The sequence below is a fragment of the Dermacentor albipictus genome, chromosome 1 (assembly GCF_038994185.2).
Source record: "Dermacentor albipictus isolate Rhodes 1998 colony chromosome 1, USDA_Dalb.pri_finalv2, whole genome shotgun sequence".
Classification (NCBI taxonomy): domain Eukaryota; kingdom Metazoa; phylum Arthropoda; class Arachnida; order Ixodida; family Ixodidae; genus Dermacentor; species Dermacentor albipictus.
Genome location: NC_091821.1, coordinates 71,926,054 through 71,941,493, shown reverse-complemented (window position 1 = coordinate 71,941,493; position 15,440 = coordinate 71,926,054). Strand labels below are relative to the sequence as shown.

At 45.0% G+C, this 15,440-nt stretch overlaps 1 protein-coding gene across 1 annotated transcript in view; it reads right to left on the bottom strand.

Moving 5' to 3' along the window:
* Positions 1 to 666: 666 nt before the first annotated feature.
* The window catches only part of LOC135903940 (RNA helicase aquarius), a 32,298-nt gene continuing 17,524 nt past the window's right edge, over positions 667 to 15,440 (bottom strand). The window contains exons 4-5 of the mRNA XM_065434415.1: positions 10,626 to 10,964; positions 667 to 810 (exon numbers count right to left, since the gene is read on the bottom strand). Coding sequence (XP_065290487.1) covers positions 766 to 810; positions 10,626 to 10,964 — 384 coding nt within the window. The 3' untranslated portion in view covers positions 667 to 765. The remainder of the gene's footprint in view (positions 811 to 10,625; positions 10,965 to 15,440) is intronic.

Below are 15,440 nucleotides of genomic sequence, written 5' to 3'. Positions count from 1 at the left end.
CTAATTCACTAATACAGCGCACATCTTGTGTTTAGTGTCCCTTTAAGGAAAAAAAATTCTCTGGTTTTTCGTGCCAAAAACACGATATGAGGCACGCCGTAGTGGCGGACTCCGGATTAATTTCGACCCCCGGGGGTTCTTTAACGTGCACTCAATGCACGATACATTAGCATTTTCTTGCATTTCGCACCAATCGAAATGTTGCTGCCGCGGCTGGGATTTGGTCCCGCATCATCAGGTGTAGCAGCGCAATGCTTTAGCCGCTACGCCATCTCGGCGGGTGCCCACTGCAACGATGGATGTCTCGAAAGTGGGCTAGTCTTCGGATTTCTGCTTAGCAGAGATGACTTCACTACTGCTATATTACTGCTCAGATTCAATTTTGTAATTGCTACATGTGCCATTAAGTGAATAATTAGTTAATATTGTTAATTAATTTCCTAGACATTACGATTTCTCATGCATGCAATTTACGCTTCGTTCAGAAATCCACCTGAAAAGGCTGAACAGTGCAATCTGTTGAATCACGTTCGAGCTAAAACTCACGTGAAACATCATTACTTGCACACACGCACGTGCATAATGCCAAAGAAGCAATGTTGTATGGTTAGAAATATTGACAAAATAGAACAAAACGAAAAGGATATGCACAAAATGGGTCTGGACTCTAAGAACCAAAGCAACAGGTGACAGTGCTTTATTTATAATACATGATGCTGTTATCACTTATTCACAGATGATGAAGTTTTACATTTTTTTTTTTCGCTACCTTTCTTCAGAATCACTTGAGTCATCCTCCACCTCTGGGGCCTGGAAAAAACAAAAACAAAACAAGACATGCAGCGGACTCAATTTTACACTAGGCTTGACAATTTAGTAAATTCAAAGTGCAGTGTGCAATATATGCTGTTAAGATAATCATTGCAAGCTGGCAAATTTTGTGCTGCGATTTACGAGTAACTGCATATACAATAGCCTGAAAAATAGAATACAATAAAATTCTGGCACCTCTGGAAAGAAAAAATAACAGACTTATGCAACTATGCAGAATAACTTATAACATAACTGATAACATAACTGATAACACCCGCTGCGCATGTGGTCACTCTTCTGCTACTGCTCAGTGTGCTCCACTCTGATCAATAAGTAAATATATCAGATTTTTTAAAGCAATTTTCTATGCTCACATCACCTTACACAGGGTTTCAACTATACCTGTGCATTGACAATATTTATAATCCTGCTTACAACGACAATTTAAGAATTACTTTCACATTTTACCAGTGCTTTATTCGCTCTGCAGCAATTTGCTAATTTGTAGTATTCGACTTCAGGACCTCTTCCTGCACTCTAAGAAAAGTTTACACCCTTCGGAGTGTATATTTGCCACACAACGATAATTGTCATCTGTCTTGCCCGCATTTACTTTCTTGAAAACGCTGCGCTCGTTACTTTCCTGTCGGGAATGCTATGTCACGCTGATAACGCTCATGCCGTTCATTACTGGAAAGTACCGGGCTCGCCGCGTTACAGGGAAGCTGAAAGGTTTTCTAGAAAAAAATGAGTGAGGAGCTGTACGTCACGGTTTTCAACCCTCCGAATTCGAATATCGCATCGAAATTGAGCGAAAGAAGCGCAAACAGATTTTATTTCGACGAAAAGTGCAGCAGCAGACTCGGGGCAGCTCGGGCGCCTCGTTTCCGCCTGTGATTGGTCGTGAGCCTCGTGACGTCAACAATGGTGTTCGTCCGGACCGACCGCGCTGCCACTACACATGAACCATGGTGCAAGGTAGTTTGGTGCTGTTTTGCCGAGACGGTAATGGCAAATTTGGAGAGCTTGTGTTTCTCTGCGGAGTTCGGCGTTAAGTTTGGTGCGCGACGGCGACGGGCGAGGGCTTCGAGCGACAAAACAGGCCGTCGCTTGAACAGAACGCTCGGTGTTGTTGCTCGATCGCTCGTTTCTAGAAATTTAGAACTCTTCGCTCGTCTCCCGGAAGTGCTATGAGCGACTAGCCAATAGCGTGAAGCCAGGACTGGATGTACATAACTCAAATACTACTGGTTGTCGCACAGAATGAGCAAACTATAGAATTTTACACGTGCAAGAATAAGAACCTAGTGCAAGACCTTCAGAAATATTTTGTGCTCCTTTTTTACAGTAAAATATGTCAACTTAAATTAATAAAAAGCGTCAGGCTAGTTTCGGCACATATATTGCTGCCCTCATACCAAGAAGTCGTCGCTCAATGCCGTCGCTTGCATGGAGTTCGGCTTGTAGGCGACAAGTGAACCCGAAAGCCATCTCCATCACTTCGCTTGCCGCTGTCACGTGCAAGATCGCTTGTATGGAGTTTATACTTTACTCCCTACATGTACAAGCCGATTGTGAAGAGCCGGCCTCTCCAAGAAGCGAAAAATGCTGGTACAAGCAGTGCTTTCAATGCGAACGAAGGCGAAGTATTAGCATCTCCTCGCGCTGAAAATGTTCTTTGGTGAGTATGTTTTTGGTAAGCTGAACTCAGCGATCCAGTGAGTTCGTTTCCGGGCAAACAACTGTAGTGTTATGTTTCTGCATGCCTCCTCATAGAACGTAAGCGGTGATGCCATCTTCGGCATTTGTGCGCTGCCCCAAAGCTGTCGGCAATCTACATAGACCGTTTATACGCGGGAAGAGTTTACCGTCTCTTGTAACATGTGTAGTGTAGAAGCTACATCAGCGCGCCATCCGCAAGCTACACGTAACCGGCGAATTCCGTCGGCTATGTGAGATGCTCGGTTTCTCTATGTGCTCGAGAGAAGGGGAAACGCAGCCTTCCTTGTGTGAGCCTTACACCCGGAACTTTACACTTGCACTGCGTTATGGTAGCTGCATGCAGGCTGTTTCACAACACACGTACGAATAGAAAATTCGCGGCGCTTGCCGACGAAACCTGCGTGAAGGGTGGGAGATAAACATGCACCTTCCGTTCAGCATGCTAACACGAAGGAGAACCCAAAACACTCATTATTGATAAACTCTGGTAGTAATCGTCGTCACGGAAGTGGTTAGAGCATGGCAATGTTGTTCTTGAGCACTTAAAATTATTTCGCTTTACAGCAGCCTCCCACGTAGCTGGAAGCTTCTTGTCTTGCGGGAAGTAATGGAAGACAACATCGTCGCGGCCGCTGGTTATGCAACTGTAAGCTGCACAGAACGCCGGCATTGTCGGCCCACCATTTCAATTGATGGCGCGCACGTTCACTACCACTCTACACAGACACAAACACAGGAATGCAGGGTCGAGCGAAGCAGCTTATGACTGCACGCACACAGAAACAAGCACGGTCAGGCACGGCCGCGGAAACTGCGAAGCAACAGAACACCAGTGCTGACTTCACTACACCGTAGTTTCTGGTCTTTGCTCGTATTGTCAGCGTCAGCAGCAGCGCGCGGCACTCGACAGGGGGCGGAGCGACAGCGCAATTTTAACCGATGATTACGTCGCTCCTAAGTGAAAAATCCCCCCCCCCCAAATTTTATTTGCATGGTGTATAAGGTTCCCGCATGCATATAAGAGCATCTTATTGAATTCGACAGACTCTTCAGCTTCCCCTTTAAAGAAAGGAAATGCAGACAAGACAGATGACGATTATTGTTGTGTGGCAAATATACACCCCAAAGAGTGCAACTGTTTTTAGAGTGTGCATATAGGTAAATATTCTGTAAACCTATGTTAACGTTAAAATAAAATAAACTTTGATTCGTGTTTTTCCTATTGCTCTCCACACTTGAAAATGCACTTGAAAATGCATGGCACTTGAATGTGCCATGATGACTTGGAAAATTCCTCGTATCCTCGCAACGTATTGTTCCGAAAAACCATTAGTCCTCCCATAATAACAGCCGATATCTCGGACTGTGATTCATTCGATTTTTCGGACGTATCCCCGCGCGGGGATATGTCCGATATCGGACATATGACGGACGCGAACTAAGTTGCCGTCATTAAGATTGTGGCTCATATACCGTCCCTTTCATCGGCAAGGCGATTTGTTGGCCTTCAGAATGCCATTCGGCAGGTACTAAAAGATTATCGGCGACTTTGCATCAAACCACAACTTTCCCTACCAGATCCAGAATAAGCGGTGCTGGTTAGACCTAACCGCATATGCCTGTTCACATGCTGCAAAGCAAAACACTTCGCTATAGCCATGGGTTTGTTTCACATACTCCGGCTTCGCCGTCCGCCGACGCCGCGACCGCCATTCTCACTTCAACTAGTGCGCACGGCTACATCAACACGTTCGTCTTATCCTGCTATCATTGGCCAGGTTCAGCGCCGCTTTGAAAATATTAATCAGGCGAAATTCACAGAAGGTAAAAATGGGCTGTAGACAGTATGGTCGTGAAAAGAATAAAGAAAAAGAAAAAGAAGGGAGAGAAAAAAAGTCACAGGTTCGCCCGAAAGGTGAAGCATTCATTGCGATAGCAACTTATATTAGAGAGCTACACGAAGTAAGGTTAGTCGTTTTAACAGCTGCTTAAAATGCTGTAAACATTCATTTACTAACTGAAATAACAAGAAAATTGTCACACACGCACATATACGAACACATCACGCTTGCTGTTAGAACGCTGGCGTGATGGAGAGGCAGCAGCAGTGAGCGGATTCCCCTAGCCTCTAGCTTCAACGCAAAGTAGGCGTGCAAGAACCCGGCACAGATTGCTTCCGAGATAGGACGCGCGCAGCCGCGCTCAGTCATCGCAGCTGGAGTAGAAGAGGAGATGCGCACTTACCTGCCCCCTCTGCCCCGTTTCCGCGTGCACCTTCCCCGTCTTCCCTCGCAAGCGCGAAAAGACAGCGCCGCATCAAGCCACCATCCTTCTTGGCCTACCCTTGCAAGCTTTCGCTTGCATTTACACATATAGCGCGCGGCCAAGGTGTTATTGCACTTGGACTTATACAAACATCACGGTGACGACGATGGCGAATTGCGAAAATGCGCCATGAACGTCCCTATAATGTCCTATCGCAATAAAATTCATTGCCGGGTGACAGACATTCACGGGAAGCTAGCTATCAATATGTTGATACCAACACCTATCCAGCGAATCGCCGTAAGATCACGCACACGACCCACCGGCAACTATCAGAAACGCCTACCATATCTAACGGCAAAAGGTCGCGTGTAAGCAGAGCAGAAAATTGAATTCGCACTGCATAGCCTGAAGTGACAGCTAGCGCTGTGCGCGCACAAATCTGATTTTCCATCTAAGCAGGTATTGTTTCAATGAAAGGGCAACGCAGACCAAAGTTACGTATGCGAATTTTCCATACAGCGCTGGTGTAAAAAGCAATGAAGTTAATTTTACCGTTGAGGTGTATCGCATACTTAGATGAGTACAGTCGGAATCAGACTTGTCTGGAGCAGTCGAGCAGCCAGCTGCACGAGCGCTGGCTCTCAGTAGCTGCTGGGTTTGAGATATTGTTACGGGGACGTTGGGAGGATAGGAGATTGATTTGCAACATATGTATACAAAATGAGTCATAGTAGTTAAGATGGCTGACTACCAACAACACGCAGCTTCTCTTCTTCCTCTCTTCTTTCATCCTTCCGTAACAATATATTGGATTCGAGCGCCAGAAGCCTGCATGCGGCATTCATACTTGCGGTCAAACTGCGATATCGGCCGGTAAATGTTGTCATAAGAGACAGCCAAAGTTAGCTTAGTTTTTCTTTTTTGCTTGCTATCGCTTGTGCAACAGTCACCGTTCGTGCTAAGTGCGGATTTGCGCCGGAATGCCTGCGTTAGCTGATAACCACACGTGATTCAACATAAAAAAATGGCAATAATTCATCTGCACCACGGTAAATGGTCACATCAACGCCAATTAGCACATGAAGTGATAGACGCAAGCACGACTGACTCTTTTTTGCGATGGCTGCACAGATGACCAGGGAAGAGCGGCGAGCGATCGCTAGAATGGGACGCACAATGTCCCATAGAGCTATTTGTAATGTGACAGATCGCCCAATGGGAACTGTGAGCCGAGCCTTAAAGGCGTACCATGAAGAAGGTCGCATCGAAGACGCTCCACGTGGTCACCCTGAAAGGGCCACGTCACACGTGGAAGACCTGCTGATTGTGGCTGCATCAGTGACAGATCCCTTTCTAACTGCTAAGGAGATCAGAGATGAGCTCGGCTTGACAAGCGTCAGCTTGCCAACGATAAGACGGAGGCTCCACGAAGCTGGCATTCAAAGCAGGGTTGCAACCCAAAAGACGTTACTGGAAAAATCGCACTAAGGGTCTCGCCTTGAGTTTGCCTCCACATGCGAGTCGTGGAGTCCCGACAATTGGTGCGCGGGTGTCTTCACTGATGAAGTGTCATTTTGCACCCGGTGGAGCGTTCAGCGAAGAGTCTGGCGGCCGGAAAGGTGTCAGTAAGTTGGGAAAAATTGCATTAGGTGCTGCTATTGCGATGAAGTCGCTTTTCTTGCGTTATGTCTACAATGCCCTGATATGAAATTTTGGCTTTGTATTTACCGCAGAAGAAAATAACCGCGACTTGAGACGGGACGTGGCGAAGGAGTGGAGTCAGTGGACAGGACGAGCGGTACCTAAACATGTCGGACCAACTGGCCCAATATTCCTCCCTCTTCCATTTACCAGTACGATATAAATTTAAGCTGTTTTATTTTCCTTGCTCGAACAACTGTGGTGCGTTGCCATTTGCCTTGTCCCGTGAACTCTCTATTATTTTGTCTGTGTCTATAGCGTGATAGTTATTTACGTTATGTGCCCTTATCAGCATGCCAATGTGCTGTTCCCGTAATTTGCTTACAAAATTACGTCCGGCTTATTCACATGGCATAAGCCGGAATCTGTATAAGAAATAGTGGGACTTTTTTACTTAGAATATAGCAAGATAATCATGTCGCGTTACACTGCAAAAGCTTTGAAGGCGTTCACCTTGGACTACAGGCAACACGCAGGCTACACGGAAAGCCCGTGAAGTGCAGTCGATAGTGCCACATTGAGTTCGCTTCATTAGTGTGAGCATAACAGCCTCATTTACTCCGCTTGCTGCCAAGTTCAATTATTTTTGGCACTCGCCTTTAAGTTTTGTTATACAGGATTTTAACATTTGTGGTGTAGGTTCGACGAACGATACATCTGGAATATTCGTTCCAGTCGCCGCACATCTGTCCAGTTGTGGGGTTCTTCAGCTATGCAGGCCTCGGACCAATTCACCGTGTAACAGGCCGAATGACGTCCGATGACTACATGTACATGTCCCAATATACCCTGATGCCTTACATGCTCGAAGGACCATTTCCCGATGGCCTTTTGTGGCTTCAGCAAGGTGAGGCGTCGGTGCACTCAGCCGGGTTCATCAAAGATTTGCTGGACAACTTATGCATCTCAACGTTTGAGTGGCCGGCACGAAGCCCAGACGTGAACATAATAGAGAATGTTTGGGGCCTGATGAAGCAGAATTTCAGCAGAAGGGTGGGTTTAACGACAGCCACAGCTGACCAACTCTGGGCAGCTATTCAAGAAGAGTGGGATCGCCATAGTCTTCTGCCCGTTAATTCGCTCTACGATTCCCTCCCTCGAAGGATCATGTCTGTGATCTGTGATGGAACTAAGAGATTGTTTATTGAGTTCCTGCATTTCAGTGGTGCACTTATATATTATTTCTTTAGTTTCGCTTGATCAGATTGAGTGAATGTGTTACTTTATTTTTATTTATTTATTTTCATGAGAGGCTTAATAAATCATGTGTGTCATACCCACTTGAAACACGGCCTCATATATGTCTGCCGAGCTATTTATTTCATTTGTTGAAATAACTGCCGAATAAATTTTTAAGACAGCAAATTGAATTTTGTTTGGAATAATGCTGCGTTAAAACATGTTAACCGAAGGGCAAACCTCCGCTTTCGCAGTCAGTGGCTCTGAAACACCTATATTCTTTCAAAAATCATGTAACTTACTCCAATAAGATCTTTGAAATCATTGAATTAATTTTGGAAAGTGCAGAAGAATATCAAATTATGCCTAATGCTTAGCTTCTCGCTGCACCATAGTACACCTCTTTGTTTTGCAAAATGCCATATTTTGGAGCATCAGAAGAGGATATATTTGATGTTTAGAATAAATAACCTATCTGAAATGGTTACAAAGCTTAGTACCCCAAAATTATGTTCCCTAGTGCTGTAATTTGGAGCTCCGTATGATGCACTATCATTCGCTTTATAAGTGTCCCCAGAAGCTACAATTTCTTAAAAATAAAGAGAATAAATTTTTATTTTTAACCTCTGCTTTCTACAGTAATGGATTTTCACTTCATTTTAATTCACCAAACCCTGTCAAATTCGGTGTGGTAAAGCTCAGATAAACAATTTCAGCCTTTTCATGTGCGTTCCCTAAGGTAAAGCTTCCTCTTACTGTTTCTGGAGCTTCATCGTTTATTCTACATGCTGCTTGAAGTGTTTCATCAAGTTGCTATGCTCTTTTGCTACGGTCTAAAGCAAAAATTTATAACTTAAAACACTGCCAATCTTTCGGCTTCAATCAGATAAGAATGTATAAGGGGAACCGCATTTCATTTTCACTCTCTTATCAGCAGCGGCGGCCGCTGAACGCGCCAAAGCAGGCCAGATTCCGTTCACCCAGATTCCCAGATTCCGTTCACCATGACTTGGGACAAAATCTACAGGCTGATATAATATCAACCGGGTGGCATCTTTACAATTGCTGGTAGGTACAGCGGAGCGGGGCGTTTTTCGCGGCGCTCGACGTTTATGCACAGGTGCGAGTATGAGCGGGTGCGAGAGAGAAAATCTGGGGGCCTTTGCTCCTTGAATATGTGACTCTGGCTAGGCACTACGGACGAAGTTTCTTAGCGCGTGTCGCATGCCGGGGTTGCGGAGTGCGGTCGAGTTTGTTCAAACTCATCTTTGCTGAGGATCCGTTTTACTATCATTCTTAGGCTTCCCTTGCATGCCGCCGCGATTTTCGACCAGCCACCGCAAGCCAAGTCAGGGAAAGTGGACCAATCGCAGACGCTGGCGCCACCCTCTTCATCGGTTATCGACTTTCAGTGCACTGGCTTGGGCCCATCGAATCCCTCTCCACTTGAGCGTGCTCCTCGCCTGTTGTCAGCCAATTAGATAAGACAAGCCGCTGAGTGTAGGCAATGTTATTCGTTTATCAAACAAACAAAAATGACCTCCTATGAACGAGGAGAGCATTTGATTGGTCTGTTCAGACAACCCTGCGGGTCACCGCCAGATGCTTACAAATTTGACATCAGGAGATTGGAATAAAAACATATTGGAATAGTTTTACATTATAGGGCCCCATATCGCCATCAACATTTCAAAATGGCCGCCTCGTATGTGCTTCAAGCCTAGCTGCCATAGCTTTCTCCATGTGCTGTAGTACGTGTGTTTAGGCAATGCTTCCTTTGGCCTAGGTTAGTGCACCGTCCGTTTTCTGCGTTTGCTCTATCAGCATAGAAGTGGCAATTGCAAAGACATGCTGAGTTCATCAAGATGCCGCAATTAAAAGGAAGGCGATCACGTGTGCAGAGACGGACGGAAATCGGGCCGCATCACGGCCGCTCAGAGTTCCCGAAACTTGCGTGCGGGACTGGCATAAACACGAGAGGCATTCTACACCTGCAGCTTCTATGTACGGTGTGGCTGCACGGCCCCTATCTTGATAGTGATCTTTGGTGGAGACAAGATTTTACGCATCTAGATGCACCGCGCTGTGTTCTCGTTGCTTAGTTCGCACCAAAGCGAGAGGCCGCAGAAAGGTCAACTCCCTCACTCTTGCTACCGCACTTCCTCACTCTAGCGTTTAAAGTTTCCGCGGTCAATGAGTGAGACGTGTTCACGTTTCTGTGCATGACACCATGCTTGTTAATTGAGTTAGTAAGCGAATATTTAAAAGTTTATACGGTCGATAAAACTATCCTTACTTTTTGCATAGCTGTCTAATTTGCTATCATAATCGATGCTTCGCCTTTCCTGCAAAACTGTGACTTTTTTCTTTTATTTATCACAACTTTAATGCATTGGGAGTAAATCTGTTTTTTTAATAAATGAGAGAAAGTTGTATTTCTGTAAGAAAGAATGAGGTGTGTGGTATTGTAAAGGACTTTTCTTTCTTTAGGTCATTGTAAACGGGTGCGCGTTACAATCGAGGGCGTTTCCCCCCCCCCCTTTTTTGGTCACGAAAATCTGGTGCGCATTACAATAGAGTAAATACGGTAAGCAGTCTATGCTCTATTTAATATACTAACCAAAGAAAGTTGTAAGTACTTGTCAATGTTCTATTCTGAGCATGATGGAGCCTCATACAGCCATAGATGGTTCACACATTGCATCAGTGCCCCGTTCGTCATATATGTACAGTTGCAATGGCAGAAATCTAATTTCTCTCCATTACTGATCTGAATAAAAATTGCACGCGATTTGTACCGTAATAGTTCTTAACAATGTAAGAGCTGTAAACAAAGGGCTTCACTTATCTGGCACTTGCAGTATTATAAAACTTCAGTAGTTGTGGTGAGTGTTCACCACCTGTCATTATGACCACATTGCCAGGCGTCTGTTGGTCCTTACCTCTTGCACAATACTCAGGTTCTGAATGTCGGGTGCACTGTCTCCAGTCGCAGGTGCCTCAGGCTGGCCAGTAGAAGGCTGTTCACTGTCTGTGTCCATCGCCACACTGGGCTGGCTTTCAGGGGTAGGCTGCTCTGCCCTTGTAGTTTCTTTGGGGCTTTCCTTGATGGTGGTGGGTGGTTTTTCATACACTGCCTTCTGTGCCTTTAGCTGGGCTGTGAGAGCATCTAATCTCTGCTGGTAGAAGTCATAGACAAACTGGGCCATCTGCGTCATGCCCGTGATCACATATGGCTCTCCCTGAGGGGGTACATTGTTGGGGCGCCCTGTAGGGTACACCTGCATAATACAAAAGACAATCTGCAGTTTACACCACTGCTTTTCGTAAAAGCACTTACTGAATAGAAAACATGCTTATTTAAGTAATCTGTACGAAAACCTACAAGATAGGTTATATGCTTGCTACTAGTGTATATATATATATATATATATATATATATATATATATATATATATATAGTATATATATATACTAGTAGCAAGCGGGACGTTCCAGTTTTATCATTTATTTTTACACAGAAACTTTATTGCAAAAAAAAAAAAATGCACCATGGCATCATCAACTATACACCTTGGACTATTTTTCCATATAGTTGCCAATGACATAGAGACATTTGTCGTAATGAGCAATCAGTTTGAAGAAACCACTCTAGTAAAACCACCCTGTGACGCAAGGCCCGAGACATGACTTCTTCGCCACACATGATCTGTAGGCGTTCATGGATGACAGACTAGTCCCACGTGCCCATTCATACCCAATAACAGCACGCACTTCCATTGGTGACCACATTGTCAGCACACGTCTGTCTGCCATCGTGATTTGTACTTGAATAACCTTGGGCACACCGGCCTACTGTTACCCTCTCTTCTTCGGCGCTCTGCCCATGCATCATTCCTCCTCTGCTCACACTCCTTCCATTGTTGAACCAGCAACAGGCGTGGACTCTTAAGGTGATTGTTTGTTTCACCTGGTGTACCATCTTCTCTTTTAAAAAAATGGCGAAAGTTACTTTCGGAATGTCCTTCGTATATAGGATTCAGCATCTTCAGTGTTCTTTCCTTTTATTACTTTGGTGACTGTATTACATGGAAACCTAGTGGTTGCTCGTCAGACACATTAATGTTCTATAGTTACAAGACAATACAATGTATAATGGCCCTTGAATTGCTTCCTTTTATCACTTGCACTGGTGGAACAGCCATTTAGCTCTTGGTGCAGGCCCTGGCAGAGGTGAAAATCTAATATGGCGTAACTACTTGTATCTACTACTGTATGTACAGCATACATCTACATACCAAGTACATAGGTCGGCAAACTCACTCATGAGTCGACTCACTCAGACTCTCAGATTGACCCGTCAGTCTGATTGAGCCCGGTTGAGTATAACCTGAGCTCAGGTGAGCCCAGCTGAGAATTTTGGTGAGTTGAGCCTGAGTGAGCCCGGCTAAGAAGAATTTTGGTGAGTCTGAGTGCGAGTGAGCCCTCAGCAAAAAATATGTTTTGTGAGTGAGCCTGAGTGAGTTCTGTTTATTTTGCCGACCTATGCGCAATAGAGAAGTGCCCTGTGCATGTCTTCAACCTTCTACAAACATGTTAACGAACCTTACTCGAGGCCCCTCTACGAGCTATGGCGTCGGTAAGGCGTTCATGCGCAATGAAACACGAGAGGAGGTGAGACTCGGATTTCACCATGGCCCAGTGACAGAGTCAACAACAGAGCAATGTGCGAACCCTTGACAGTGGGTATGTACAAAACAGAGATCTGAGAGCGAGAGAGTTTACTTTGTTTCTTTTGATATGCAAGATTATTTTATAAGTACGGTGAAACCTCAGTAACCCATAGTTGGCCGAAGCTCGGAAAAAGTACGTACTAACCGGTAGTACTGCTTAACCGAAATAGCATGAGATCGCCCACTTGCATGTCAAAAACTGAATTCGGAGAGAGTGCGATGAAAGGGAAAAAAACATGCAGTATATATTTACTTCGCGCGACAAACATGTTATTTTCGTTTGATGCCGTGGTAGCCTAGCAGCGACCACGGCGGCCTCAAACTTGCTGAAGCTGTGAGCCAGCTTTTCAGCCAGCCCCCTCTTCTCGGCAAACACTTGCATGGCAGGTTCCTGGTTGGCGTTGCATATTCACCGGGCACAGGCGCAGTAGCGCTGCAGAAGTCGCAGGGCACCTGTTCATTGCAGGGTGCTGTTCTTGTTGCGACGATTGCATTCATGAGTCTGACGTAATGTGCAGCTTCTGCCACTGTCAGGCCTGAATCACCCTTGCTGTCACGTTCCCTGTCGTCCTTATCACTGTCACTAGGCGACACTTCGGCAACAACAGAGGCAACGATGGTGAAAAGCTGAACCTCGTAGCCGACATCTCTTCGCAGTAGCAGCAGCGCTGCCTAGCAACTTCTTCGCATTCCAAATGCCACACACCGTAGCCAACAGTAGACCCATGTCGCGTGCCAGCCCCGACTTTTCGTGTCACGTTTGATAGCACGAATTATGTCTAATTTTTCTTCTATGCTGAGCACCCGGCAACTTTTTTATCAGAGTTTTGGCATGACATGAGTTCTCACTTGCACGACGCCACAACGCTCTCTGGCATGGCGCCGAAATGATGTTGATGTTAATGTGGCTTCACACGCAAACGCACAGGGCACTTGGAGGCCGTTGTGCTGATCTCTGAGGCTTGTTGTTCTGCCGAGCTGCCCGATGGAGATGACGCACCGCCGCGTTTGCACGACGAAAGTGGAAACACTACGTGTTAACCAATAAATACGCAATAAGCTGGCACGGTTTATGCGGATACAAAACACATTATGTTCAATGGCTGCTGAGTCGGGGATTTTACTTTACTACTTTTAATACGAAACTACTCTTTAAGTAGGTATGGTTTAACGAGCTTTTACTGTATTATTGAGTGGTCATTATCCTTTTAAACCATCAAAATGACTCAGTAAATTTCAATCCTTTTCGTTTCACTTATGCAGTTTTAACAATAACAGGCTAGATGACTTCAAAACTAGCCGTAAAGAGAAAAAGATAACCTTGTTAGTATAACTAGATAATCCACAAAACAAGCACACAAGGATGCTCGCTGAGCAGAAAGACTGGTGCTCTCGAGGAGCGAAACACTAAAACCAACGAATGCAGTAGCACATAATTCTTTTAACCGTAACATTGCCACTGCGAATGTATGCAGTCAACTTAAAAACAAAATTAAATCAAGGGATTTTACATGCCAAAACCATGATATGATTATGAGGCATGCTGTCAACTTCTCAATGTGCACATGGCAACCGCCTACGTAAACGGCACATAATATCTGCTTTTGCTAGGTGTCACACTTCAATGCAGGATTGGCGCATCCAAATGGAGTACAGCGCTTGTGTAGTTGTGCAAATCATTCCAGGGGCACAATGTGCGTCCATTTTAGCTTTTGCCAGCCCTTAACCGGTGCAAGACTTCGTCTTAAATAGAAAGATGGTCTTAAGCTGCACGAAAAGAAAGATGATCAATGAGGAGTTTGGCACAAACCTCTCTTGTTCTTCACTCAGGACCATCGAGGTCCTCACCTGCTTCTATTAAACAAGCAGGCTGAGCGAAATATATACTAACGCTGCCTTTATGCTGTGTTACTGGCTTGAAGGATGGTGCTGTAATATATATAATACAATGTCAAATCGCACTGCTTTCAGCACCTCAGATCACTTTGCTTGCAACCAGTGCAGTAGCATATACCTGAAGCAAACGAAAAATTGTCTATGATACGATCAAGGTAATGAGACGTGCAGTCTATGAACATTCTGTGCAGACATAGGGATCCTCGTATGTAAGCTCCCGTGTTTGATACCGCATATAATCACGTAATGAATGCACTTTTTTCCCAATAAACCGAAGCAAAGTTGGGGTGTGCATTCATTATGCAGGGTAAATTTCATGGAGACATATTCAAAAAACGAAAAATTGAAAAGTAAGATGGTAATGATTTGGAACATGCATAAGTTAACTTATCTTTGCAGTAAAAATACATGTACGCCATTTGCAAACAGTAACTTCACTCCACATCGCAACCACCAGACCTGCCATTCAGGTTGCTGGCTGCTTCATCCACATCGTGGTGCCACCACAGAATAAAGAACCAACACATCAGCTGCGCAAAGTAGCCGCGGCCTAGGCCAATCGTGCGCGGCGAAACTGAATGTGCGCTTCGAACAGCGATCTCCCATTGCACCCCAGCTCGTACTCGCAGCCGCTTTCAACTGTCTGCCGCTATTCCAAGCACCACGTTGAAGCGCTCACCTGTTTTCACACGCATGCTGTGTGCGTATCTTTCCTCAACCATCCTGCTCATCGGCACGTCAAATTTTATCGGTGTCTGACCAGTGTTTCTGTTTTGTGAGCAGATAAACTCTATGTCCTGCATCTCGAATCTGCGAGGAGACTTGGCGCCGGCACTGGCGGTAAGGATGTGTTCAGCATTAAGTGCGCTTACTTTAAATACATGTGCAAGAGACAAAGATTGTAGTCTCTACAAAAAACTACAGCACGACCGTTCAATTGTGGGACTGCACAGTAGCAAAGCTTGAGGTGCGTTCATCACGAAAAAAAAAAAAAAAAAAAAACGATTTTTCGTGACTAAATATGATATATACTAGTACTAATTTCCCCCTATCTGCAGCATTTTTGTAAACTGCATACTATAGTAGTGATATATGTCTGTCTTATCTTAGGATGGTTTGGCTCCTTTG